The sequence below is a fragment of the Xiphophorus couchianus genome, chromosome 5 (assembly GCF_001444195.1).
Source record: "Xiphophorus couchianus chromosome 5, X_couchianus-1.0, whole genome shotgun sequence".
Lineage (NCBI taxonomy): Eukaryota > Metazoa > Chordata > Actinopteri > Cyprinodontiformes > Poeciliidae > Xiphophorus > Xiphophorus couchianus.
Window position 1 is genome coordinate 32,232,411 of NC_040232.1, and position 27,624 is coordinate 32,260,034.

Below are 27,624 nucleotides of genomic sequence, written 5' to 3' on the forward strand. Positions count from 1 at the left end.
TTCACCTTTTATAAACTATTTTATTGCAAAAAATGATTACAAGGTTTTCTTTCCAACAAACTTGGACATTGTCCAATGTATGTGGATGTCACAAGGAATTGCTAATGAATCTTAAAATATACAACCAGATTTTTCACAGTGCATTAAGTGGATGTAAAATGATGCATGATTTAACATTTAATGTGGTTTCTGAAGCACCACTTGGCTCGGTGGTTGAGGGCAGCAGCCTGCATTTGTTGCGCCTGCTGTAAGGAGCTGAAGCATGTTTGATTCCCAACCCACAGCAGTTTACTGCATGCCAGGTTCTCTGCCTGACAGTTTGGTTAAAATTTTAGGGTTATGAATGCATTTTCAAGGCACTTAAGAGGTCAGCGACATTTTCTAAAACTACCAGCAAACCCACGCTGGAAGCTTCTAAATGTCTCAAGATGTAAAAATACTGAATTTTCTGATGCACATGCAAGCTTTGTTTCAAAAACTTCTTCCAATTGATGTACATATCCAGCTTATACAAACTTGTCATATTTCCACTTAAGATCTTATTGAAAGAAGCTTCACCGTTCCCTGAAGAAGCCCCATTTATCTTGGTCCATTTGAGTTTGCAACATTTTCTCTGTGCGTTTACATCTTCTCGTAGGTGAGTTCATGTCCGCAGGTGGTGCAGGTTTTCTTGTAGAGGTCCTCCTCTGGGTCCACCACCTCCTCTGGTCCGTACTCGTGCTGGTGGGCCCTGGTGTTTTTGGTCCACGTGCTGCTCCTCACCGCCCTGCGCAGCTCTGACACACAAACAAATTTAACATCACGAGTCGGCTCTGCCGGCGAAGGACTTGTGCGTCAAACAGGAAACCAACCTCTGACTTTCTTGTTAAAGCGCTTTTGTTTTTGGACCTCTTTGTTCTCCTCCCTCGTTTCTCTGGCCTCTTCCAGCGCCTCCTCTGAGCCCCAAACCTCCATACATCTTTTTTCAACCTGAGGTACACAATTATTTCAGACATTTATCTCTACATTCCAACACATCTTTCATGTCAAAACATCCACAGTTGACTGTTTTTGACTCCTAAACATTGAATCCATGGGAGGGCATTTTTACAGCTGTGTGGCTTTCAGTTTTCTCATAACAATTATATACTGTAGTTTTAGACTCTTGGGCATGAAAGTAAAAGCTTCAAATTTGCAAAATGTCTGGGAGTGGTGTTAAATTAGCTAAATGTCTTAAATATACCAGTGTGATGACTAGAGTTGAAATTGCTGATCAAAACAGCCTCAGAAGATTTCAAGAAAGTTTGGTTGCTTGTAGACAAAGCAGAATGACAGGAAGAGAGATACAATACATGCATCTCACCTGCAGCAGAAGGTAAAGCTTCATGTCTCCCCAGTGTGGGTTATGAGGGTTTTTCTTCAGTATGAACCGAAGAGGGGGCTCTCTCTTGTCGAGGTCGACGTCCTTCAGCAGGTAGCGCTGCTTGGCCTCAGTTCTGGAGATCAGCTTGTGCTTCTCCTCATTGTCTCTGAAGAGAAGAAAGACTTTCAGTCATTTTGAAACCATCAACTCTTCAGAGCAGTTGGAGAGATTTTGAGGCACTTGGCTATCAGTTCAGTACACGGTTTCTGCATGCTCTCCCAACACCAAATGTAAGACTTTTTAAAACCATTATGAATTAAATTTAAGACTTGTATTTCCACAACTTTGTCCAGCCAACTGGCCATAAATTTGTATTTACCAATGGAAGACGCAAAAAAAAAAAAAGCTAGCTAGCAGGGGTATGTTAGCATTGAGTTAGCAGTAGCCTCAACAGTCTCGAGTCATAACGCAATGAAGATGTGTGAGAGCGACTCAAACATTTGCCTGACAGAAAATTCCCTTGAAAAAAATAATACATACAATATACACAATAAAGTAGTCCTGTCAAAGACAAAATATAAGACCTATCATGTATTGAAGGCTAACTTACTTTATAAAACTTAATTTAAGACATTTTAAGACTTTCATTTCAGACACAAGACTACAGATTTTTTTTAAAGGATGCACGCTAAAATCTTTACACATCAGATATCAATTTAATTTAATCATAAATCCAGATGTTTGAGAACATTAATGAAAAATATGGCATCACGAAGATCGAGGAACGCAGCAGGAAGATGTTGAGAAGTTTTAAAGCAGTTTGATTATAAAATAGTATCCCAAACTAAGCTTACTTCTTGTCCAATTCATCACCTGGAAATGTAGAGTAAGGCACAACTGCAAACCTACACAGACATGGTCATTCAGCTGAACTGAGCATTAATCAAAGAAGCAGCCCAGAGGTTCATGGTAACTTTGTAGGAGCTGCAGAGATCATTAGGTTGAATACCTGCATTTGTCGCACACAGACAAGTCGAAGCTGTTGCTGAGGAAAGAGTCCATGAAGGGTTTCTGACAGTCATCACACAGCAGATAGTCTGGTTCAATCACCGGAGCTGAGGACAGACCCGCAAGAGATCCCGATGTCAGGAAACGCGCTTGAACACACACTATACAGTCACAGTCTCCACTAAAACACACCTGGCTGATGCACCACCTTCTTAGCTTTCCGCTCTTCCTCGCCGCCCTCCTCCTCCTCGATAAAGAAACCTGCACCAGAGTCGATCGTCTTGGACACTTTGGCCGAGGTCGCCCCCTCCACGGCGGACAGCGGGCGGCTCGCAAGCCGCGCTTGGCGGAGCATCAACGCCCGCTGACGGTTTCTCTCTATCTTAGCCCGCATGGCGGCAGAAAGCTCCGGTTTGGGGCTCTGGTCTGGCGGGGGAGCGGCAGCATCAGCTCCCTCTGACTCGGACCGGTCCATAATGGTCTCATAGAGAGGGCTCGGCGTTGTTTCAGCGCTGCATCGGACTGTTGTTATGAAACTGACAGCTGAAGGCTTCCGTTGTTTTTTCCTCGTCGTTTTAGTAATTGGCGCAATGCTGCCACCTGTCGAGTTGGAGTGAGAAGAGCCAAAAGGAGGGGAAACGAAACATTTCTTTTAATGGCGGTACTCACGACATAAACCAATGTATGTAAGTAAATGGCTGCATTTACTCAACTACATTAACTTAAATACGTTTTTTTAGGGGGGGAAAAATATCTTTTTACGAGTAGTTTTACTGAACTTGAGTAATATTTTTATTTGCTACTCTTATTTGAGTAAAATTTCTGGATACTCTACTCACTGAGTAACTTTCCTGAATGATGAAAACAAAAATTTTACAAAAAATTGCAGGAGATGCAGAAATGGGTGCAGTTTAAATTAAAGTGAAAGTTCTTCTTTGTTTGTCGCTGTTTTCTACGTGCTTAGCCTGATGTGCTATTTAGCACTGCAGTTTTTTGTTTTTGTTTTTTTTTTTTCAATTACTGTATTAGTTTGAGTTTAGGGTTTGTTTGTAATTGTAGCTGTGTTATTTGTATACAATTTTTAATTTTTAAATTAAAATTTTTGTCAAATATGTCACTTTTAAGTGCCTTGTTGCTGAAATGTGCTATACAAAAAAGCCTGATTGATTTATCTGTCCTTTTTGTGTAATGCTCTTTTAGTCATACTTGAGTAAAATATGTTGAGGTAGGGGATGTCTCTACCAGCTATGTACAACTAAAATTTTTGCCAATCTGAGTCTCAGTCACGACAAAGTTTCTATGAACATTGATGATCTATGATCGTTTTCTTCTTGGAAGGCAAACCTCTGACCTCTTATGACCTGATCTCACTGCTTGTTTTCCATAAAAGCCCAATATAAAGTCTGACATCCAAATAACTCGCACAGTAGCACAGACTCTGTGTCCATGGGAAGACAAGGACGGCACATGTCCTTAGATGTCACTGAACAGGCATGTGGACAAAAAGGTGCACAGGTGAGCGCTCTGGCTGTCCTCAGAGGTCCAGTTAATCTGTCCCACCGCGCTGATTATGGCGGCAAGCCACATATAACTCTGTAAGGAGCTTGTGTCAAAGTAAAGCTCTGCACAAAACTGATAGATGACTCTGCAGATCTGACTGGAGACATGAGGAAGCTTAATTTGTGCTCCTGTATTATCTGTCGTATTAATTATGCTACCAATACAGTCTTAACGGTTTCACTGGTTCCAGCTGTGAATTTTAGACAATTTCACACAATAAACAAAAATAAATAATTGTTGTCTCAGGTTTTTATTACCTTTTTATTTATGACATCTTTTACAGATGTAAATAATACATACAATTTTACAGCAGGATTCAAGTAGTACATAATTAAGATCCTAAACTTTCAAACAAATGATCCCTTAGTCCATTAATGTGCTAAAACTGCAGATTTTGGGGATATTTTTAATGCACTTGTTCAATGTGTAGTTTCCAAAATCTAAACCAAATATAATAAAAGCAGGGAAAAAACACAAATTATATTGCACATGCAAGCTAGATGAGAACCTGATGTCATAGGTACAACTACATTTATTAAATTAAACTCATGTACCTCAGTTTACATATTAAACACAACTTCACTAATATTGACCAAAAATCAAAATAATACTTTCTGTTTTCAAAGTGTGAGGAAATGTAAATAATGTTTGGATAAAATATAAATATAAAATGTGTTATTGTTTATACCTTAAAAGAAAAATAAAATTCTGGTGTTAATAGTGAAATATTCAATAATGACAAAGCAAGACAAATGCAAGCGCATACCAAAAGTCCTTCCCTTGTTCCAGCACGGAGAAATGAAAACCCAACACGTACGTTACTGAAAAAGGTTCTGAGCACGGTCTCTTAAAAACATAAAGAACATTTTAACGTGGGTAAAATAAATCAGTTTGAGATGCTGCAAAAAATAAACAAAAAAAGGTAAATATCTGCTTTTAGAAATACTCTTATTTGGTCACCGACCAGAATTTCCTAGACTCAAATTGTTGGGGTTTTTTTGTTTTTTTGGCCTATTACTTATCACAAAAAAAAGTTAGTGGAGAGGAGGCCTGTCACAATAATCAATATATCAATTAATCGCATGATAAGTTAAAACAAACTCAATAATTTCCAATTTCACGATTTATCGTCTTGAAGGATAATTTTGTTTCCCGAGACTGCATAACTCATTTCATTAGTAGTTTCTGTTGTTCTGTTGATTTATTTCGGATATTTAAAATGTCTTCCAGTTCCAGTGTGAAATGTTCACTAGAATTTAAAGTCAATTAAATTATTTGAGAATGTGTTCTTGGATCATTATCAATATATTACAAGTAAATTGTGTCAAAACAACAATATTATCGTTCATCGCGATAACTTCTGGGAAGATTAATCATCCAGAAACATTAGTTATTGTGACAGGCCTTGCGGAGATTTGGTAATGATTTCTATCAGAAACAGCAGGAAACAACTTCTCTTGCTTCTCAAGGCCTTACGTGGAAACGCTGCTTAATTCTTTGAATCAAGTGGTTTTGTGTCGTTATCGTGATGCCATGTTCAGTTTCTCATGCTTTTGTTGGCACTTCAGAAAACCTCACGAATCCGCTAAACACATCCACGAATCTCAATAAATGAGAGGTAATGCAAGTACAGAAAGGGATTATTTTATTGTAGAACATCAACAATGTTTCCATTTATAGAACGTCATTACATGGTTAACGTATTTGCAGTAGTTGCTGATAATAATATTTTTAAAAGCTTTTAAACGTCTGCATACATTGTAAAAGAAAAGAAAAAAAAGGATGAAAAAGACTGAGATTTTCTACATGCACACATGAACCCAGATTCCAGACTTTAAGCCGACCGACTGTGGAGACGTTCCGGACTCGAAGTGCACAAGAGAACACTACTTCCTCTTTTAGATGGCAATAAGAGTCGTGGTCTTACAGAAAATTGAGTGAAATTACAGTACGTGCAATCTGTTGTACATCAGAAAATCAGCGGTGAAAATCAGCGTTACCTGCTGGTAAGAAACATTTTATTTTTTTAAATTAATCCCTAATCTGAAGAAAGGTATTAAAGAGTTAAACAAGAACGACACAACAGAGGGGGCTAATCTTTTTGTCCATCACTCGGTGACAGTTTTTGCCCCTCGTTCTGCACCCATTTGTTTAGAGATTAAAACTGTAATTTAAAGAATTTGACTGGAGCCACAGTAAAACATTCCAGTCCAAGTTCCGAGGTTGTCATGCTTATTTCAGTCTGAAGCCAAAAAGCAAAACATAATTTTGGTTGTTGTTTTTTTTTTCTTTACAAATAGATGACATGTTTCATAGCTCAGGTTTGATAAATGTTTTATATGTTCAACAAGAGATGTCCAAATTACTTAAGAAAAAACAAAAAGAATGAAAGGTCCCTTTAATTTAGCTCAAATTAGAGAACTGACTCCCAATACCAATTTACCCTCCAGCAGTGTGCAATCAGTTTTGTGGTCAAGTTGCCCCCTAAGATAATGCCGCCCTGGGCAGTCAGCACATAAAAAAAACCAGACATCCTTGCCACCAAGTGCTTTCCAAACAGTAAAATCAGCAAATCAACATGTTCCCCTTTCTAAAGCAGTGCACATAAAGGCAGCCAGAATAGAAAATTACGTTCATACTTTTTAGCACACATGAGAACCCAGTTATGATTAAACTTTTTACATTTTATGAATGAGATGGACATGTAGAGCTGTCTGAAAATCCTGTCAAATCATTGACAATATCCTTCTTTCTATCATATTGCAAAGTAAAATCTGAAGCGTTGTATATTGTTAACATCTCGAAGCCTACAAGCTGCTATCAAAATTAAAAGTTTACCTTGGCTTTTCTTTTGTTCCGTTCTTCCCACGACGGCTCCCTTGATCTGGAAGCCAAAGCTTCTCAACAACAACAACAACAACAACATCATGTCTCTTTGTGTGTCCACGTCAAGTTTATATTCTGAATCTCCCCACTGAGACGTTCAGTCTTTGTCCTTTGTTCAAAAAGAAAAGTTCCTCCCATCTTCCAGTTTCCGTTTCCTCCCTAGTTCTTTTTTTTGTTTCAACATTTCTCAGACAGTCCTCACTGTGACGCCTAGTCACATGGCGCAAAGAGAGTCTCCTGATTGGGCGGCCTAAGCAACGGGCCTTCAACTCCTGCTTGATCCGCATCAACATCTTGTAAGTGTGTGTATTTATTCATGCGTGTGTGTGTGTGTACAGTACAGTACAGTGTGAGACATAAAACAGGCAGTTTGTTATTGCACTGTTAAAGAGCAAATTCCAACTTTATGTTCTTTTTTGCAATCATTATTTCTTTAGATGGTGACTGGGCACATGATGACTTTGTCCTCCAACATGACGCTGACGACCAGGAAGACAAAGTAGAGCAGGAACATGAGTAAGCCCAGAAACTTGCTCATTTTCCACTTGCAAGCCGCGATGGAAATGATGACGAAGAGGAGCATGAGGAAGAGGAGGACGATGGCACAGAACAGGCCGTTGCTGCTCACCTCCACGGGCTTGAAGTCGTTGATGATGTTGTAGAGGAGCCACGGGAACGGCAGGCTGGCGGAGGAGAGAAGAAGAAGAAGAAGAGAGGTGGTCAGGTTTTCACAGGTGTCTTCTGGGGATGTTATTGGTTAACATAAAGAGGGGGGACTTTACCCGACGGTGATGTCGAAGATGTTGGAGCCCACGGAGCTGGACACGGCCATGTCGCCCAGGCCTTTTCGCGCCACAATCACACTGGTGATCAGGTCGGGGATGGATGTTCCCGCTGCTAGAATGGTCAAACCCATGATTTCCTCTGTGATCCAGAAAGTCTCTCCAACCTTAAATAAAGCGACGATTTAAGAGTTTAATTACTTCAAAGGTGTTCCTCAAGGTTTCTGTCTTGGACAGCTTTTCTTTGTTTTGGTAATGGTATAATTATACTGGTGGTATTTTAAAAAGCTTAGAGGACTCAACCAGTAGATGTGTGCGATACGGCATATTTTGTTATTGATCAGATAACAAGTAAATACAGGGTCCAGATCACCAATATCAATACCAATACTTTTTATTTAAGTTTGACATATTGTCAAACTTCAATTTATTTATTTTTCCTTTGAGTTATTTGCTCAAAACCAATTATTGCTAAAGACAGAATTTGTCTGCTAAATACCTTAACATCATATTGATATGGCAAACATTGACAAGAGAAATCAAAAACAAATGGCAAACATTTGTAACTTGAGAGCAAATCAAAACAAAATCTTTTTGAGGTAAAGTTGAGAAACCATAAATAAAAATCCAATTTCAAGAGTTAATCTGAAACTTAAGCATCAAGTATCGCAACATGGCAGTATCAGTCCGAGACTGATACCGACTTGGTATCTATATTGATATTTTTGGCTCCCACCAGATGATTTAAACAAACTCTCAATAAAAACAATGACTGACAGTTCCTGAAAAGAGAGAATTAATTTTATGAACATCTTTATTTCTGGTTTCGAAGCTGTTTTAACATTTTTAACCAATAAACCACCTGCATCCGCTCAATAACCGAGACATTTTTGCAGAATGTTTTCCTTCATTCAGACTCCTCAGCTTCATGCAAGTGTAACAAACCGATACAATACATAAGTACTGTACTTCTAATATCATAAATGCCAAACCTTTGCAACATTTTCTATAGTAAATACTTTCAGCAGACCCAATATTCAGTTCTGTCTGATCTAGAGGGGTTATTGATTAGGATTAGTTGTCACAGTCCTGATAATTGCACTTATCCAGATTGTAAGAAGTCAGAGTAGGGAACTAATGTGAGGTTAATGAAGTCTGATGTGGATGTTTGTCAGGTACCTGGTGAGCCCACCACACCATCAGGTAGGAGAAGAACGCGATCCAACAGATGGAGCCGATGAACGTGACTGGAAAGAACCTTTCAGACGTCTGGAAAAAAAAACATCAACTAACATTCTTCATCAAATTTTCAAGCTTCAGACAAGGTGACAGCCTCACTTGAGACACTTTGAATGATTGATGATAATTTATAGAGTTAAGAAAAATAAAAGCTAAAACAAAGCATTCTTTAACCAATAACCGAATACAAATGATGCAAATGTTGACATATATGTACCATAACTATCATGTGCTTATTTTATGAATAGATGAATGGATGAATTTAAATCGCTACAACAGTAAACATTTGGTCAAACCACCTGAACATCATTATTGCTAATCTTTTTTTTTTATTATGGAGCCACGTTGTTCAAAATGTCACAGTTGTCACTTCGAAGACTTAAACTGTTCAAAATCAGAGCTTGGTCATGCAACGATGGAAATTGGAAATTACAATATTCCACTGTTGCGTGTTTCCGGTTACAACAAAGTTCACTTTTATTGGCATAATGACAAGATGCTTGCATAATCCTTAAGAAAACTGTGTCATTTATTGCAGAAGCACAAGTTAGCACGAGGCCTGTCACCATAACATTCACTGTTGAGATAAACAATGATGTTGTTTTGAGACCATTTTCAAGTAATGTATTGATAACAGTTTAATAATGCGAGTTTACCTTCTCAAAGACCAATAAACTTCAGTTTTGCAAGGAATACCTAGCACTGGAACTGGAAGATATTTCAAATATCCCAAACAAAACACAACAACCAAAAACAATAAATAAAGTGGAAATAAACAACAGTTACAGCCAAAAGCACAAAAAAATGGATTACGATAGTTTCTAGCTGTATCTTTAGATACATTTAGGATTTTTGGTTTTTATTTGTTTTGTTTTTTTTCTTCCTTGTTTTGTGCAACAATCTTTTCTTCTCTGGTGTTTTTGGACAATTCTCCTGACCCGGTCCAGTCAGATACGATACTCCATCTGACACCCGGCAGAAGGAGCCACTGAAACCACACCTGATTCGTAAATGTGGAGTCTGGATATAATATTTTACTTTTGTTAATTGTTCTCCTGTAATTTATTTATCACAAATACCTGAACAAATAAGAATTTTGCCAGCAAGCTTAATTTACGTTGAGGATCATTTCAGTGCAGTATGTTATAATTGCACGTCGTGTAAAAAAACCCAAAAAACAACCAAAACCTTGTTTCCCTCACCTCTCTCCTGACATCGGGCAGTGTGAGCCAAAGGGGGAAGACGATGGGCAGGATGAGCAGGTAGGTGATCCGTTTCCTCGGGGTGTCAGGCCAGGCCAGGCTCAGAGGCTGGTCCTCATCTTCCTCTTCCTCACCCTCCTGAAGAGAAGTTAAATATTCGACACATTAATATCGCCGAACAACAGCATTTCAGTACCGTCGAACCTGCAACCGCAAACTGTTTTAAGATGTAGTTTATTAGCAGGAATATGTTGATTTTATTTTATTTTTTTGCAGGGATTTCGTTTATTTTTGAGTCAAGAATGTCGTGAACTGAAGGTTGTGGACAGAAAGTCGTACCTGATCTCCTCCTGCGACTCCGTTCATGGGCGGCGTGACCTCAACGGCGACCTTTGAGCTGTTTGTGAGCTTTTTATCAACTTTCAGGGCCAAAACAAAACAAAACATGACAAATAGTGAGAGTTTGTTCAAAATGCAGAGAAAAGAGAGACGGCTACGTCATCTTGAATCATTTTTGCTAGCAACTTAAGTCTGGACAAAGTAATGAATTAGCTGGTGTATGATTTTGTTGCCGTTCCTCACCAACACCGTTGGCCGTGGCAGCTTCTTCTTTACACTTATGTTTGGCCATTTTGTGGAGGATGGAAGCCTTCTCTTTAAACCGTCCTGCAAGAAACCACAGATCCGTGAACGTCTGGACACAGGACAGGAGCAGCATGCTCCGAGTTAGGCAAAAAGTTTGCATCTTCTCCCCGAGTCGAACCTTCATTACTGAGGGGGTCGAGTGTGTGTATCATGAGCTGGAAGATGCTGTTCCTCATCAGAGAGTTGTGCAGCGATGCACAGCTGCCTTCCCTCTGCAGCCGGGGTTTGGCCTGTGAGATCAAAATGAATCCACAAGACGCAGGATATCATTAATGTACATACTTTTATATTATATATAGAACAAAAGAAAACACCTACCAATATGTAACTTTGATATGAATAAATAGTTTTTCTTTAAAACACTTCAGACCAACTTACCGTCAACTTGTTCTCATCGTCTCCTGATGAATTTGCCTTCAGAGTAAAAGGGGAAAAGAATGGATGAATACATTTAAATAATTCATAAATCTAACTCACTAAGTTTACAGAGGATTATAAAAAACACAGACTATCTTCAGTTTGAAGACTTCACTTCAGTATATTTTATAAACTAGGGTCGTCTTGTTGTGCACTGAGGAACTAAATAAGTAAATTATAGATAATTTACGTAATATATGAGACATGAATGCTAAAATATCAGATTATAGATTCTCATCTTTTTTATATCATAAGTGAACTTAGGTGGCAAAACAATTACCTGAAACTATTTGTACAACATTTAAAATCAATTAGATAATTTTAAGGATGAAATGTTAAATAGCAGGTTATGGATTGAGTTGCATAAAACTGTAGGCTTTCAACACAGTTTTTCCATTTATTTGTTTGTTTTCTTTTGTTGTTGTAACAGAGTTATACCTTAAAAACACAAAGTGAAAAGAAAGCAATGACCAGGAAGCAACAAGAAGTCCAACATTTGCAGCAGAAAAGACTTTAACCAAGCACCAATGTTTGCTTGGAATAAAATAAACCAAGACTTCATCCCCTCTTCACAACTCTAGATAAAAATGGAAACTGTCAATGATCATAAAAACAAAATGAAAATACCAATGTAACATCATCATATTTAATTTATTTCATTGCAGATATCGTAGACCCTGTAGATACTTTGTTTATGAATTTCATACCCTAAATAAATTTCAGATGAAGGATGTTAAAGACAAACTGAATCATATTACCAGCTTTGCAGAAATCTTTCAAAAGATAAAACAATGTAAAAAAAAAAAAAAAAAGTGTCAGTGTAAGGGAAAAAAAATTGCATCTTTTTACATTTTATCTTTTCAATAGTTCACAAAAAAAAAATCTTACAAAGTCATCACAAGAATCAAACCTCCTTTTATAATTGCTGGCCATCTTTTTGCCTGTTTCTGGATTTTGGATATTTGTCTTTGGAAATGAGCTGTAGGTGTTGAGGTAGGAAGGTCTCCTTACCATTACCCTAATCTTTATCTTCCTCCACAGATTATCTATCAGATTCAAATCAAGAATCTGGCCAGGTCAGTCCAAGGCATCAATATTACATCCAGTCAGAAGATACATGCCAGTAAAGCTAAAGAATTGCCACTTGGCATAAACTTTAAAAGAGACGTTGAAAATATGCTTGTTATGAAAGATTAAAAGCTCATAAAACTTTGGAAGTGTAGTTAGTTTAAGATGGTAGAATACAAATTCAATTCTAACTAAATTTAGCCTCCTGGAAAACTTAAATTTAAAAAAATGCAAATTTTTAAATGTTATTTGTACAGCAGACAACATACTAACTCCTTGTAGAACCACATTTTAAAATATTTGAGATACCTCTTTATTGTTGACTCACTATTTGATTTCAAAACAATAGTAACACAAATGTCACAACTAATCAAAAAACACCAAATTAAACAAGAACAAACAAATCAAAGACACTGTGGTGGTGAGTTGTAGCCAAAAGGCTTGAAGGGGCCCGTAGATCAAACAATGCCCAGGGCCCTGCACAAGTTTGGATTGGCCCTGCAAAGCATGAGGGTCCATGTTTTGAAGGGCTTCACTGATTCTAAATATGATAATAAATTGGTAAGGCGTAATAGGCATAATCAAAAAATTTGATTCCTGTGTTTTTAACTTAAAGTGAACAAAATGTTGAAATGTTTAAGAACTATGTGCTACGTTTAACATTGAATCCATTCCTGGGAAATATGTGCAACAAAAACAATACAAAATTCCATGTTTCTAAAATTATGGAAGTATAATTTGAAAAAAATATGATGCATTAGCCTGCAACCAGGCCCTGTCACCGAGACAGAATACACACGTTTAATGAAAGATTTATGTTAACTGCACTAACGTTGAAAAAATATTATTTATTTAACCTGAAAAAAAACTCAAACTCTTTTGAACATAACATTTTGACTATTTCCACATGTACTTATTCGACAACTCGATATAAGTCAATGGTTTGTTTAATTTATATGTGATGTTCTTGTTTGAATATGACAGAATAATTATCCTGCCCCATCACGTTATTAAATCGTCTCTTGGTATTCACTTTTACATGATTTACAAAACTAGCAACAAATGTCAGTTCAGGAAAAATGAATTCAGCAAACTCTTTTAACAATGAAGATTTCAACATTTAATGTTAGACTCCAGAGTGGCTGCTGTTAGCTTGTCACCCCAGACTCACTCAGAAAGTCCCCATGCTGTGATCCCTCAAGTTAAACCCCTTAAGATTTTCTCCCATCAAACCAAACATCAAAATCCAATATGGCTGCCATGCACATTAAAAAAAAAGAGGCAACTGCTGTAAAATGCTGTAGGTCACCGAACTGCTTCTGGCTGTTTTGTGTCTTTAAATCAGTCATACATCATACAGTAAAAACGGAGATAAAGTTTTGTTTTTTGATGTGTGTTGCAAATGCTAAATTACAAACTGGCTTGTATTGCCATCCTGATAACCGAGGAGGTCACATTTACAAATTCCACAACTTTTCTGCTTGCAGCCCTGTTGAGCTGGGTATGACGTCATCCTGATATCCTGAATGTTAGCTGAAACCTTATGTTTGATAATTAAAGGTGGAATGATAAATAAAATCAGATGCCATCAGAAGTAAAATAAATCTAGCCAGATTTACAAAGAGTTGGCGTCATAAAAATGTGCTGACTGGTTCTCCAAAGATCTACTATAGCTGCTAACATGTGATTCTACTTAATAAAAAATAAATAAAATCCAAATCCACTAGCAGAAAGGAGGTAAGTTTAGTGAGAACCATCCTGAAGTCCTTAACAGGCCTTAGAGCTTGTGAAACAATTTAATGTTATGTATGTCCAGTTGCTCAAACAACAGGATGATAAATAATAATAATAGTTTATTCATGTCTGTCTTTTCCAAATACACCATGGAGCCAGAAATTCACAAGAATAAGAATAAGATAGGAGCTAAAATTTAAAAGAGCAATGTGCAGAATTTTTTGACATTTAGTTCTTTTATTTTGTGTTTGTTTTTTTTGTTAAAGGCCACATTTCTCTGCATTAAAGCACCGGATTCTTTCCCATTTGTCTTCACATACCAAAGTAAAATACGAACATCCTTCTTGACAAATCAGCTCAAATCTGAACAGATGTGATTCTGTTCAGATAATCACGTCGGTTCCCCTCCACACAATAAAAATGCTGGCAATGATCTCAGATTCTGGGCGGGGATGACGTATCGTACCGTCCTGCACATAATCTAGTCTCCCTGTTTTCAGGACCAAACTGGGACGGCTACTCCCCGTCGACTGAACAAGCAACAAACCAATAGAAAACCTGTCCAGAGCCCAACTGAGCGATCAGACACTTGTCTGTTTCTCTGTTTTTATCTGCTGTTTTTAATGCCTAGCTTAAAAGAGTCACCACTGTCTGTGAATCTCACCTTTCCATATATTGTCATTTAGAGTCAGAAACTGGTCTCGATCTGAGCCGTGTAAACTCATGAATATTTTTATTTTAGCGTTATTAAAGGCTCTGACGGCTTGTTTTTTCCAGCTGGTAGGCGAACCTTGGATCAGTTTCAAGTATTTTGCAGCCTTTAACAAGTTTTCTTCCAGGTTGATCTACATTTATATCCTTTTATCTCCCATCAAAACATTTTCTATAACGCGCAGAGCGAACAACAGCGGCCCTGTCAGCAGATTAAACCTGAAGACCAAGCAGCTCCATTTATACTCAGATTTAACACCAGTGGACCAATTTAGGGGATTCTTTAAAAAAAAAAATTGATTATGATCAATTTCATTAGGGTACGAGAGTAAAGGGGCTTAACAGAAATACGTGGTTCACTTTCCAGCTTTAAGAAGTAAAAAAAAAAAATTTCAACTCCATTTATCACTTCCTTTCAACTTCAGCATGATGTGGGGCTTTGTGTTGGTCCTTCACATAAAATAACAATCCATCATTGAACATGAAAACCGGTCAACTGGATCAAATTCATGAAGGCTATAATTATGTTTAAGGCAAGAAATAATTTACTTCCAGGCAATATCTAAAAATTGTTCAGAAGATTTTCAAGCTTGTTTGTTTAACTAAAAAGAGTTTGTGTGTTTCCAGTTGTGGGGCGGATCTATGGAATAGTTTGGTTGATGGATGGAAGCAAAGACAAAATATAACAGTTTTTAAAAGGTCATCATAAAAATGACATTTTTGCTGGGACATACAACGGAGGATGAGTTGCAGTGAAGTTTCCTCTTTTACTTCTTCAGCCACGTTGGATTCACAGTTTGATTTCTATTACAAATCTTTGCTGCAATTGGAAATTTGGTTTGCCTTTGTTTATGTTTTATTCATGAATGTAATCAAAGAACATGTTTGACATGTCTTGTTAAACGTCCTTCTGTCTTTTAACTTATCTTTGCAACAATTCAATAAACTCCATGCACTGAGATTAAATTATGTATTTAAAAAAATATATTAAAACGCAACCTTAAGATTCCAGCATTCGAGGAAAATAGATACGAGAAAAATTTTCTAAACAACAACAAAAAATCTGAATTTAACCCTCATCCGTACGTGAGGGTAATTATTAATTACCCTCACGTACGGATAATTAATAATTAATAAGACAAAAATAATAATAATAACTTTGATCAAACGTTGCATTTACAGAAATCTCATAATTCGTCAAATCATTTACAACAGCACCCACGTTTTCGTGGAACAAGAATAAACAAACACCCAACTCCTGTCTCCTTCCCCCCCCCCCACCGGACCGCCTCTGGAGTCTGGCGGTCTCTCCGCAAACCCACCGACCGAGGCGAGAAGCGCCGACCGCGGGTCAGCAGATTCACGCCCCCTCATCCTGATCGCCGTCATGCCGCCGAGGCGCCATCAGATCTACTTTCTCTCTCTCTCTGCGTCTCTTCTTCGCCGTCCACCTGACTGTCGAGCTGTGCGACTTATCCAGGATTAATCCGCGGGGATCACCACTTTTAGATTGCTGATTTTCGAGCCTGCGTGCGAACTCCATCAGTAACCACCAACCAAGCTCCGTCACAATTTACCTTCATCCGCCGCCAATTCATATATTTTTAAGTATTTACAGTAACCCCCCCACCACCCTTAAGTCAGTGGCATTAGCTACAAATACTAAACCCAGAGGTTTGGTAGAGTTCCCAATAAATAAGAGCAGCACTTCGCCATATTTTTACTCAAGCAAACAACAGCCGTCCAAGAAATGACTCAATTAAGAGTAAAAAAAAGTATTTGCAGACAAATTTGCTCAAGTAGTGAGTGACTGATCAGAAGGATCAATCATTTCATGTTTAAAAATTACATAATCCGTCGGATTAAAATATAAGGTTAAGTGGAAGTTTTGGTGCTTCAGGGACGAAAATTACAATAATTCATATAAGTAACAAAAAATAACGAAATCAGGCAAAAGATAAAAATTTTCCAGATCAGTTTCTTTCAACAAAAATAAAATAAAATAATATAAAATGATAAAGCTTATGAACCGTGAACAAGAACTGCAGGTGTGTGTCTGCATGTGGTGAATGTTTGGTTGAAACATGTCTGTGTTTCACTCAGTTGGTAGAAAATCCAGAAATTTCACTCAACCAAGAGCAGTAATCAAACTCCAGCGTAGTAAAAAAAAAAAAAAAAAACCCTAAAAGTACATTTAAAAGAAAATTGTTACTCAGGTAAATGTATTTGAGCGAATGCAACAACTCTGATTGAAACCCAAACTGGGTTCGTCCAAAGACAACTCGACACCTCCAGCTGAAACTCATATTTGATGTTTTCTCGGACGACTCGCCGTCCGCGGACTGTGACTGACTGCTGTCGTCACGGCCGGTAAGCGCTTGATCAGGGGATCAGAGAGGATTGCTGACTCTACCGCCGTCAGAGAGCAAACCCGCAGATCTCTCCCATTTGCTTCTTGAGCAACAAACCCAGCTGACATCCGTAAACTCCCATCAGGCATCAGCCGAGGCCTGAAAGGTGAAACGCAGACTCTGCTGCCTGGAGTTGGACAGAAGCAGCAGGCCGACATTTTCTCTCTGTGGTTCTGATGATTCCTTCTCCCCGAGGGAGCGTCTGGCTATTATTAGTGGCTCTAATGGGATTGGGAAGAATTAACCTGGGGGATTATTTAGCCGCTACTGACACATGAGGGCAAGGCATCTGGACATCAAGTGCCGGGACAGGAGGAGAAAAGCTGCTGAAGGGAGACGCAGCTCCCTTCTGTCACCAGAAGGGCAGAAATGTCAGAGGCAGACTTTTCTCATGCCTTTTTTTTTATCAGTTCAGAAATAAAGAGTTTGCTGCCCAAAAAGGCTCTGAATCACACATCTAGAAAGTCAGAAAAATGTTCTGGTTCTCTCCTTCGCTGCCTCTGTATTTCAATAATGTTGGCACTTTAACAGGTTTTGACCACAATCACATAAATAATTTAGAGGTTTTGTTGACTTTACTGCATTCCCTTTTTATATGTTGGACTCAAGCGTGTTCTCGTGTGTTATTAGCCTGAAATCTGATTTTATTAAGTTTGAACTCAAGCAGATCTCCTAAAGTAGTGAGGATCGACGGACAGATCCTGCTGGACTCAAGATCAGCCTTCCTCAGGTGGCGTTTTACATCCTTTAAGCCGTTCATTAACTTTAACTTATTTTACCTCAAACGCAGGCCTAGTGGCTGTTAAATGTCACTATTTGTTGTAAACGTTACGTGTGTTTTGTATCAATGTTACTGGGAAAACCAAGTGTTGCATTTTGGTCTTTTTCTGCGCACCTGAACATGACTGATGTGACCGTGAGGTTCACTTTCGCTTTGATTTTGACGACCAAAATAAATAAACAAACAAGCTCGCACATGTAATATTTTAAAAATGATGGCATATATTAAAAAAATAAATAAATAAATGCACCAGTTGTGCTTGTGTGTGGACCATTCTCCTAGGAAGTCACTGGGCTTACGTGCTGCAGTTTTGCTCATAAGCGATGTGTAAATCATAAACTTTCCAAACTAAATAATTTGCTCCGTTCTTCATTGACAGAAAACCTCCCGCGGTTTTCTGTAGGAATTTGTCTTTTTTCGCAGCATCCAGAAAACAAACAAACGTGGAAGTTTTGAAGTTTTCATGCAATATTTACATTTTTTAACTATTGGTTTTTTGTTGTTTTTTTTTGTTTGTTTTTTTTGCGAATGTTGTCGTGTCGCAGTGATATAATGTGGTTACACAATGAAATGTAGTAAAATCGGAAAAAAGACACCGACAAAACAACAAACACACCGACGGCAAAAAACCTAAATTAGTGTCTTAAAGAAGTAAAGTGCTGAGGTCTGAAATAAAAGAGCATAAAAGCGTAATAACGTGACAGGAGAAAAGTCTGAGGTTTTATATTTTTAGTGTTTGTTTACTGTGCCAGTGGCAGCTGGGAAAAAAAAAAAAACAGTTTCTATGCTCTGACAGATCTGTGTCGTCTTCAGCAGGGGAATAGTTTAGGGAGAGGATATCGAGGTTAATGACATTTTGTTTTCCAGAAGGGGTCAGCGGCCAGTCGAGGACCTTGTGAACTTTATTTCATAGGAATTTTCTCTCCAGATGTGCAGCCTGAATATCTCACCCAGATCCAGGACGTTAACACAGAATAACTTTGAGTATTCCAATAATAAACGTAGCGAGGTTTAACTCCTGAATTAAACAAGTCGTAGTAAATCATACGTTTCTTGGCAACAAGTGTGAATATTTTAGAATGTTGAACAGCCTTTAATGTAACTTATTGGGTAAAACCCCCCAATTGTGGCCTCTCTTTGTTTCTTTTCGGGGGAAAAAAAAGCTTTGGGAGATTTAAAACACAAAAAGATATTTATGTAACGCATTGAAAAATAATCCTCATGTTTGCTCATGTTTTTGACTTAAAAATCAAATAATGGAAAGCCAGAGTGGGTATATTTTTTTCAATTCTGAGTGTGTCAAGGATCCCACTGGGGACTGAAACTGGAGCTGGTGCAAATAAAAATATCAATATTCACACAATGTCAACAAAAATAATAAAAACTATTTATTTTTCATTGCTTTAGCTGTATAAAAGAGGATTGATAGCAACTCTGAAACCAAATACAAGTTATTCCTGTTTATGTAAAAGCTACTCTTAACATGGCAGTACAGCTAAATACTACAAGAAGTTGGAAAAGAATAGTTAAAAAAAACAACATTATGTTTAAATTTCTTTTTCTTAAGATGTACACATAAATTATTTATTTTCATAAAAAACACTGCCTAAACCGAATCTTCTCTTGTCATTCTGTTTACGTAAAACAACATTAGCAGCGCAGCACAGCCAGCTCATGTCGGAAGTTAGAAAGTAATTTATGGTCTCATGAGCTAAAGCTGCAAATTTGGATTATTCATGGGTAGAAAATTGATTTTCTTCCCTTAAATGTATATGTAAACTACTTATTGTTCATTTTGCATAAAAACAAAAATCATTTCCCCTCGTTCCAGAAGGGGTCAGCGGCCAGCTATGCAATTGCAAAACTTTGCAATTGCATAGCTAGCCACTACAAGAGGCTAAAAAGTCTCATTTTAAAACTCCTGAGTGCTTCAGCTTTAAAAGTTCATGTTTACGGTTTATTTTTTAATAAAGAATAACTAGTATATTATACATTCTTCATTTAAATCATAACCTAAACTAACTGTTTCTTAGTTGTTGCCGTTTTCTGTAAAAGTTGGCATAAAGTAGAGCAGCACAGGTATTTATTGCAGGACATTAGAAAAGCAACTCCCATCAACTAATGCTTCAAACACTGAGAGGATTGTTCCTAATCACTCGTTTTTTGAATCTTCATATGATATAATTAATAGTCGTCATAGTTCTTTCAGCTATAAACAGAAAATGGTTGCAGAAAATAAAAAGCCAAAAGCAAAAAGTGACTCTGCTGGCAAAGTAACGCAGATGATCGTGTTTCTTTTGTTTACATTGCGCAGGAGAATACGCCATGTTCTCTTTTACTTTGCATGGTTTGTATTCCAGCCCAAAAGTTCCCAGAACCTTAATCTGATTTACTTGAAGACGTTGGCCCAGAACTGTTACATCACTCCTTTGCTTAAGAGCCTTATTGGACTCTGGTATGAACAAGGTCAAAAAAAGAAGAGACCGAAGAGGAGGTCTAGATGTACAGGCTTAGTCAGCATGAAAAAGTCCCAGCTCTGTTCCGTTATGCCTATTTACAGCCACACAGATTCTAAATAAAATACCAACCAACACAAACAGATTCCAGTCCGTTGCTCCTTTTCCCTTAAACCCCGTTAGATTTCCAGAACAGAAATGTTGCAATTCTGACACATTGGGTTTTCACCGTGGGCCTACTTAATAGAATATGTGAATCACATTAATGTAATTACTGTCTTGTATTTTCATTGATCGTGTTTCATGTTTCATTTGTTATTTAATTTTGTTGTTTAGTTCCTTGGCTTCAATATGCGACCCTTTGATCAACATCAGAGGTCTGACACAAATAAAGTGTGGTAATCTCAGACAAGTTATAATTGTTGATCAAAAAGAAACGCAATGTGAAAAGAATAAAATTGCTAATCAGATGTTTTTTTGCAGGAATTTGATAGATGGATGTATGAATGGATGGATGCAGGGGTGTCACTAGGTTTAAAGACAAAGGGGGCCAAGCCCCCAGGAGATGCATGCGTGAGAAACGTAGCGCGTAATGTTTCTTTTCCACTTTTAAAATAGTGTTTAGGGTAATAAAAACCATTTATAATACAAAATATGAGTATTTACAGTTAATCGCTATTTTGTAGCAAAAAATAATCATAATTTTCTGTGGCTCTACACCTAAAAACTGTTAAGTACTCTTTGCAGGCCATTTGTGCAAACGTTCCTGCTTGCATTACCTTCCGAACAATTCTTGCCATATTTTATATCGATTACCCATATTATTATAACATGAAGTAAAGGGAAAATGTCCAATTAGTGTCCATGTTTGAGTTAAAATTGTGATTATTTAGTGAAAGTCATATCCTGGATGCATTATATTGAATTTGTCGGTAGTTTCTTTTTCTGTTAAAAACGAAAAACCCACCAAATTATTTAGAGGAACTTAAGAATATTTTAGGGAAGCTTCAGCCACCCTAAAACAGGCCTGGTGACGTCCCTGGATGGGTGTGGGTGGGTGGATGGATGGAAGGATTGAAGGATGGATGGATGGATGGATGGATGGATGGATGGATGGATGGATGGATGGATGGATGGATGGATGGATGGATGGATGGATGGATGGATGGACGAGGCTCACCTTTGGAGCGGCTTCCAGCTCGACCACCTGGTTGCTCCCCAGCCTGGTTTTGATGAGGTTCTCTATCTGAGAATTGAACTTCATGAATGTCACGTAGCAGGTGTAGCACATCAACAGACTGATACTCTCCGACACCGTGATTTGGTTATCCAGGAAAAAGTAGATGAGCAGGAGCAGCCCGATGATGTAAAACGAGACGTCTCTGAACAGAGGCCACCAGGTGAGGTTGAGCACCTCCTTGGAGAAAAGGGCGCACATTCCGATCACAAACAGGATGTTGAACACGGCCGAGCCCACGATGGTGCCGATGCCCACATTGCTGTGGGAGACGAAGACTCCTATGATGGAGGTGAAGAGCTCTGGGGCCGAGCCGCCCGCCGCCATGAAGGTGGCCCCAGCCACGTCGTCCGAGATCTCCAGCTTCTCTGTTATGACGGTGAGTGCGGGGACGAAGAACTCATCGCAAACGATGGCTAAGGCTATGAACATGTACAACATTCCAAACATGTGAAGAACCACGTAGCCCTGGCGCCTGTCCTCCACGCTGAAGTAGTCTGTTGGGTAGTCTCCTTGGTTCATGTCCAGGTGGGAAGACTTCATGGCCACCGGCGTGTCCTCTGGGGCGCCCGACACATTCTGGCGCTGCAGAAGAGTTCTTTGGGGCACTGCTGCGTCGGCTGGGGACTCGGCAACTGATTCTCTCTGTTCAGTGGCCACAGCTGTGGCCAACGAGAAGGCACTCAGTGAACAAACTGTGCAGACTGCCACCAGGCTGATGACGAAGCCGAGAATCCGTCCAGGCCGCAGCTTTCTCTTGACGGCCTGGTGGGGGAACCGGGTGTTGACACTGTGGGGATCCAGGAAAGGATCGGAGCAGGAGAAAGCTATCATCTCTTGACTTCTTATGGGTAGCATGAAATCCATGGCGCAGGCTGGCAGACAGAGCTGGGGTGTCTGGAATTCCCGTCGCCAAAAGAAAAGAAAAAGCTGGGCTGGTGGTGCTGGTGGTAAAGGTCAAGGGAGGGGGTTCGGCAGGCAGCAGCGGTTCACCGGTTGGTTTGCATGCTGCTCCCCGGTCTAAACACCCTGGAGGTCCTCTGGTCTTATTCCGGGATCGAGCACATTCAAAGGCTTCCTCATATTACTACCTGCGAAACAAAGACATTTATCATTATTATTTCCGTTATTTAATCAGGCAAAAGCCCCATTGAGATCTAGATCTCATTCTTCAGAGGGATCTGGGCAAAAATCTGCATCACACAACAATCTGGTTACACGAAGGTGAAATAAACTAAAACACAAGTCCAAAACAAATTACAAAACAGCTTAAAAGCAATGACACTGGTGGATGGAATCACGTCGCACATAACGTGCTAAAGGGAATAATATCTAAAAATTGCTCTCAGGAAACATCAAACAAATCAGTAAATATGGATAAAATGCATGTTTTCTTTTCATTTTCTTCTGCATTTCTTTGCAGGGCTGATCACTGACCGATCTGACTTTGTTTTCACTCGCCTGGTCATCAGCAGTTTGTCGTTTCAGTTCAATTTGTAGCTCAAAATTTCCACTGATTTGCAAAATGCATCAGTTTAAGTCTTTGCAGCTCAACAGGGATGATTGTATCTGTCCTCAAATTGCATAATCTGCTCAATTTCTAACAAAATCTAAACATTGTCGTGATGTAATTGGTTCCCAAATGAGATGATGCCAACAAGGATAAAAAAATAGCTTCCCTCCAGCCTTCAGTGCTGTCTTTTTATGGTTAGTTGTGATAAATGAACACATCAGAAGAAGAAATTGTCAGAATTGCAAAATCTAAGTGGAAGATCTGCAAATCTCTATCTATATATATTTATACTCTTATAAAATAAAAATAGTGCAGTTTACAGCGTTACTGGCTGGTTGTCGGAGCTTAGAGGAGTTCCTCCATCTTCTCGCTAAGGGGAGACACAAACTGCTGCTGATGTCGTCTTTACACATAATGAGACAACATCCACATCTGGTGAAAGTTTGAAGAATTTCACCATAGATGTTGCATAACGTGGGCAGTAGCAAACAGCTCCGTCTCCATATGGTTCAACGCTCAGAAAAGTCAACACGACCTTCTCAAACTTAAAGCTAGAGAGGTCCTTGTATCATTATCGTCTTCATTTTAAAATACAATTGTAAAAAAAAAAAAAAAATCTGGGAAAACATCTAGAGAACATGGCAACTCCATGAGTGTACAGCGTCTTGGCACGAATCTCTTCTCATGGAGCCTCCGACCCTTGTGGCAGCGTTACTAACTTCAACACAGCCACCATTATTGTTTTGGGCGTGGAGGCCTCGTAAGAGATGCAGCTCATAGATTTACCCAGCAGCAGGGGCATACGTTTGCAGTCTTGGCCACGGTGCACCAAGGAAAATCATACGAACAAACCTGAGATTGTGCAAATCACAGAATGTTTCGAATTGCACGTGGCATTAGCAACTATTCTTGTAAAGTGACAAGGCTTTCTTGCATTGAGAACCTTCACTGGAGAGCCGTCCTTTAACTGTACATTGCACATTAGTTAAAGCTCATTAAGACGCAGTTTAATCCCTGAGAAGATATACTTAGATAAGCCTGAGGCTGTGCTCACTGGTGCTGATGCACAAAGTCAAAGAGCAGACATCAATAAAATCAACCCCGTGCAAGAATAAGAAGAGCTAAAGCTCATTCGTGCATTGTTTTGAAGTTCTTCAGGAGCAACATTTGGAAAACTCTAAACTTTTGATTGAAGTTCTACACAATTTCAAGCTACGGTGCAAATGATCGTTTTTAGTAACTGTAGACCCATTTTTTTAAAAAAAAACGTTTTAGACTTTTCTCATAATATAACTTTAATGCAGGAGCAACCCTTTGTTAAATCAACAAATGAACCATTTGAAGCATCGCAAATAAAGAAAAAACGCATTTCACCTACCACTCTCGAATAGCCGCCGGTCTGCAGGAAAGACTCCAGCAGGTGCTGCTCGGTCAAATCCAGCGGGGTTTTTTTTGTTTTTTGTTTTTTTATGATATTCCTGTAAATTGACTCCCAAAGCAGATCAACCCCAAATGTCAAGTGCTCAAACTGAAGGTCCCAACACTTAATCCATCGTGGATTTTCATCTGCGAGCAGAGGTGGAGCTCCAAAGACAGCGGCTCAGAGCAAGACACACCCTCCTTCAGCGTTCCTCCTCTTTGACTGTAACCACAGTCTCTTTTTTATCCTTGATCCAAGAGAAGCAGCTGGCCTTGCTGGACACACTTTGATTCTTTTGGAACTGTGACATATCATCTTGTTAAGACATGGTGCAAGTGACACAAAGAAACTACACCAAACACCTTTTGAGAAACACGCCATGGGTCTGGGGAGTTTGAACTGCAAAAGCCAAACATTTCTTTCTTAAACAAATCAAAATTTAGCATCACTTATGTTCATTCAGACAGAACCATGATTGTGCTACATGTTGGCTATAAATATCAAGCTTCTGGGAATGACCTCACCCTCCCTCCTGTCTCTTACATCCTTCTGGCCTGTAATTGGCTCTGAGTACAACACCTGCTCCCTGCAGACAATCCAACATGATGTGTTGCACAACAGTTCTGACACATTCTGATCCAACCAGCAAATATTTTAAACTCCCATGTGATCTCTTCATTTCCTATTATGACCTAATTAAAAATATAATTTATAAGCAGCACCTCAGTAAATTCTCTCATTTATTGCATGTTGTCAGAAAAGGATTTTATGAGCTTCAGTTATGGTCTATACCGTCCATCCTTTCAGGGTTGGAGGGCAGCTGGCGGCTGTTGTCACTGGATGAGAGGCGAGAAACTCCCTGGGCACGCCTCCAGTCTAGCACATTTATTTTTTCTTCACCCAAAATGCCAGATAGCTCGTTTGTCCCCTTCACACATATCTTTACTAAAAGGTGCCAATAAACAGAGCATTGTCTTGACCAAAAGCAATAGAAAACTTGATTGTGGCAGCTGGATGTCACACAAGCTGGTGACATCCAGCCTGTGTGGCACAAAGCCTAAACTTTTCTTCTTAAGTTGTTGGGCCAACTTGTAGGGGGCCTTTGTTTGGCAGAGGCAGGTCAAGCACCAGGAGCCCTGGTTTGACTACCAGAAAGCATCAACAAACTACCCCAAAGGCCTGACTCCAGAAGAGAGTCAAAATATTTGAATCGCTCTTAGGATTTGCCACTGGAAACCCTACCAGGGTTGACCGCTCTTGGCTTCATTCTAGTCATTGTCTTGAACAAATAAAGACTGTAAACTATTAGGAATGTGACCTTTGTAAATATGATTTACAAGCTAGTAAATGATTGTATGAACGTGGAAAACCAAGTTTTCCATATTGTTTCATGGCGCATCACTTTAGCACAGCCAATGGTCTATGACAGGTTTCTAACATCAACAGACTGAGAAAAATATGGACTAGAGTTTTAAAAACTGAGCACAAGTGTTTCTGAAAACCAAGTAATTCACCGATCCATTGTATTTCTGGGTGTTAGTGTCTGTTTTCAATGGTTGAAATGTGAGAGGAGCACCCAGAGCAGTTCACCAATCAGGACAACAAAAACAGGCAAAACTGATCACCATGAATGCAAATACTCATCAAATGGCAATTTAAAGGTGGTTTATCAGACATATCCTGGAATATTTTGGCCACCTGAACACAACACATATATTCACTGGGAGAAAATGCAAACTCCACCTGTGGGAGTGATGCAAAACCCTGAGCCCTCTTGCTGCAATGGACCAACGCTAACAGCACCTCCATGTCATCCAACACTGAAAAGCTTCACCACTCTCCAGTTAGTTTTCTCCAACAAATTTCTCTAACTTCTAACTTCTGTTGGTAAGTTTCCTTCATGCCGGCTGGAGTCCGAGAGATTATCTCACAACAACAATGGAAAACTACAAATACCCTTTTTACCCTTCCTCTCTCTGTAGTTCATTTTTCACTTTTGCTACTGTGAAATAACGAGACATGACCCGAGGACACACTTAGTTGGGGACTGTAGAGTTTAACCTCAGCCGTGATGAATGTAGGTTGTAATCTGCTATGTTAAGCACCATGTACTGTTCTGAACGGGCTAAACTAGTTACACAATCAAGCAAGCTGACCTAAACCTCACACTGGTTATGGTCGCGGTGCATCTTAGGCAAACTTCAAGTTACTAAAGCAGAAGAAACCTTCACAAGAGCACCACGGTCTATCTCATATACTTTTGTTACATCAACAAATACTCAAGTAGTCAAACTCAAGTGGCTGGCTTTAAGAGGATCTCAGCTTATTGCACAAATGCAAAATTATTGACGTTTCAAGAGGTAGGTAAGATCATACAGTGAATCTGTCATTGTGCATGGGGTTTCCCATTATCAGACTCTCTGGTTTAGTTCTGTTAAAAAAACTCAATAGAGCCAGACGAGGTTTTATTTGGACTCCCAGAAAGAGAAAGTCAGAATGAAAGATGTTCCCTTTGCAAGCTGGGATCAGCAGCAGCTTACCGAGCAAAGCTTCTGCTTTAAATAGCTGCTAAGTTATATGGAGAAAGGGAGGGACCTTATTTCTACGAGGACGGATAGCTGAGGTAATCAGATAGATCAATATAATGGGTCTTTATCTCCTCTCATGAGAGCTGACTGTTAAATGAGCTCATCCCACTTATATTACTATGACTGATTACAAAGAACCACACAGGTTTTTAATGTCAAGGGTTTTTATCTGAGGTTCTTGCTTTTCACGAATGTTGCGAATTAAAGAATGTTTAGGTGCAACATTACAGACAGAAAGACAGTGATCAAGCTCTCAAAACAAACCTCTGACTCGGTTCAGCTTCCTTGCAAACGGGTCTTAGAAGATGCCTCGGCAGAAGGCAGCATGACTTTCTTTCTCGGTTCTTAAATAGATTTGACCTCTCATCTGATAGGCTTCATCTCACATGTTACTCCGGTAAGTAAGCGACTCACAGATGGCGATGACCTAAATAATTCTCAGGATGAAGGGGTTGATCAGTGACAACACATGTGACTTAAACGACGCCGTCAAGTCAAGCACCTGGGTGACTCTGCAATATTGCGTGGACATCGGGGGCAGTTCCTCTGGATTGGCGGACCGGGGTGGTGGTGGTCCTCCAATAAGGGAGTGCATTCCAGCTACAGAGGGGTCACGCTCTGCAG

General features: G+C 39.1%; 2 protein-coding genes and 1 long non-coding RNA gene across 6 annotated transcripts; 1 reads left to right on the forward strand and 2 right to left on the reverse strand.

Annotated features, from left to right (window-relative positions):
• On the reverse strand, window positions 1-6,892 carry xpa (xeroderma pigmentosum, complementation group A). The gene is made up of 6 exons (XM_028018984.1): window positions 6,749-6,892; window positions 2,543-2,950; window positions 2,352-2,457; window positions 1,343-1,508; window positions 852-969; window positions 1-776 (listed from the first exon to the last, which is right to left on the reverse strand). The coding sequence occupies exons 1-6, from the start codon at window positions 6,837-6,839 to the stop codon at window positions 622-624; spliced, it is 1,044 nt and encodes a 347-aa protein (XP_027874785.1). The 5' UTR covers window positions 6,840-6,892; the 3' UTR covers window positions 1-621.
• Window positions 2,900-7,396, forward strand: LOC114145427 (uncharacterized). Of its 4 annotated transcripts, none has more exons than XR_003595688.1 (3): window positions 2,900-3,032; window positions 6,988-7,092; window positions 7,234-7,396. It is a non-coding gene; the product is annotated as an uncharacterized LOC114145427 (long non-coding RNA). The 4 variants fall into 4 exon arrangements; XR_003595686.1 differs by having other exon boundaries at window positions 2,917-3,036; window positions 6,808-7,092; XR_003595685.1 differs by having other exon boundaries at window positions 2,924-3,036.
• On the reverse strand, window positions 7,230-24,559 carry slc24a2 (solute carrier family 24 member 2). Its single transcript, XM_028018981.1, has 10 exons — window positions 24,371-24,559; window positions 21,423-22,570; window positions 11,043-11,078; window positions 10,783-10,894; window positions 10,602-10,685; window positions 10,359-10,438; window positions 10,020-10,157; window positions 8,758-8,847; window positions 7,579-7,745; window positions 7,230-7,479 (listed from the first exon to the last, which is right to left on the reverse strand). The coding sequence occupies exons 2-10, from the start codon at window positions 22,344-22,346 to the stop codon at window positions 7,230-7,232; spliced, it is 1,881 nt and encodes a 626-aa protein (XP_027874782.1). The 5' UTR covers window positions 22,347-22,570; window positions 24,371-24,559.
• Window positions 24,560-27,624: the final 3,065 nt, after the last annotated feature.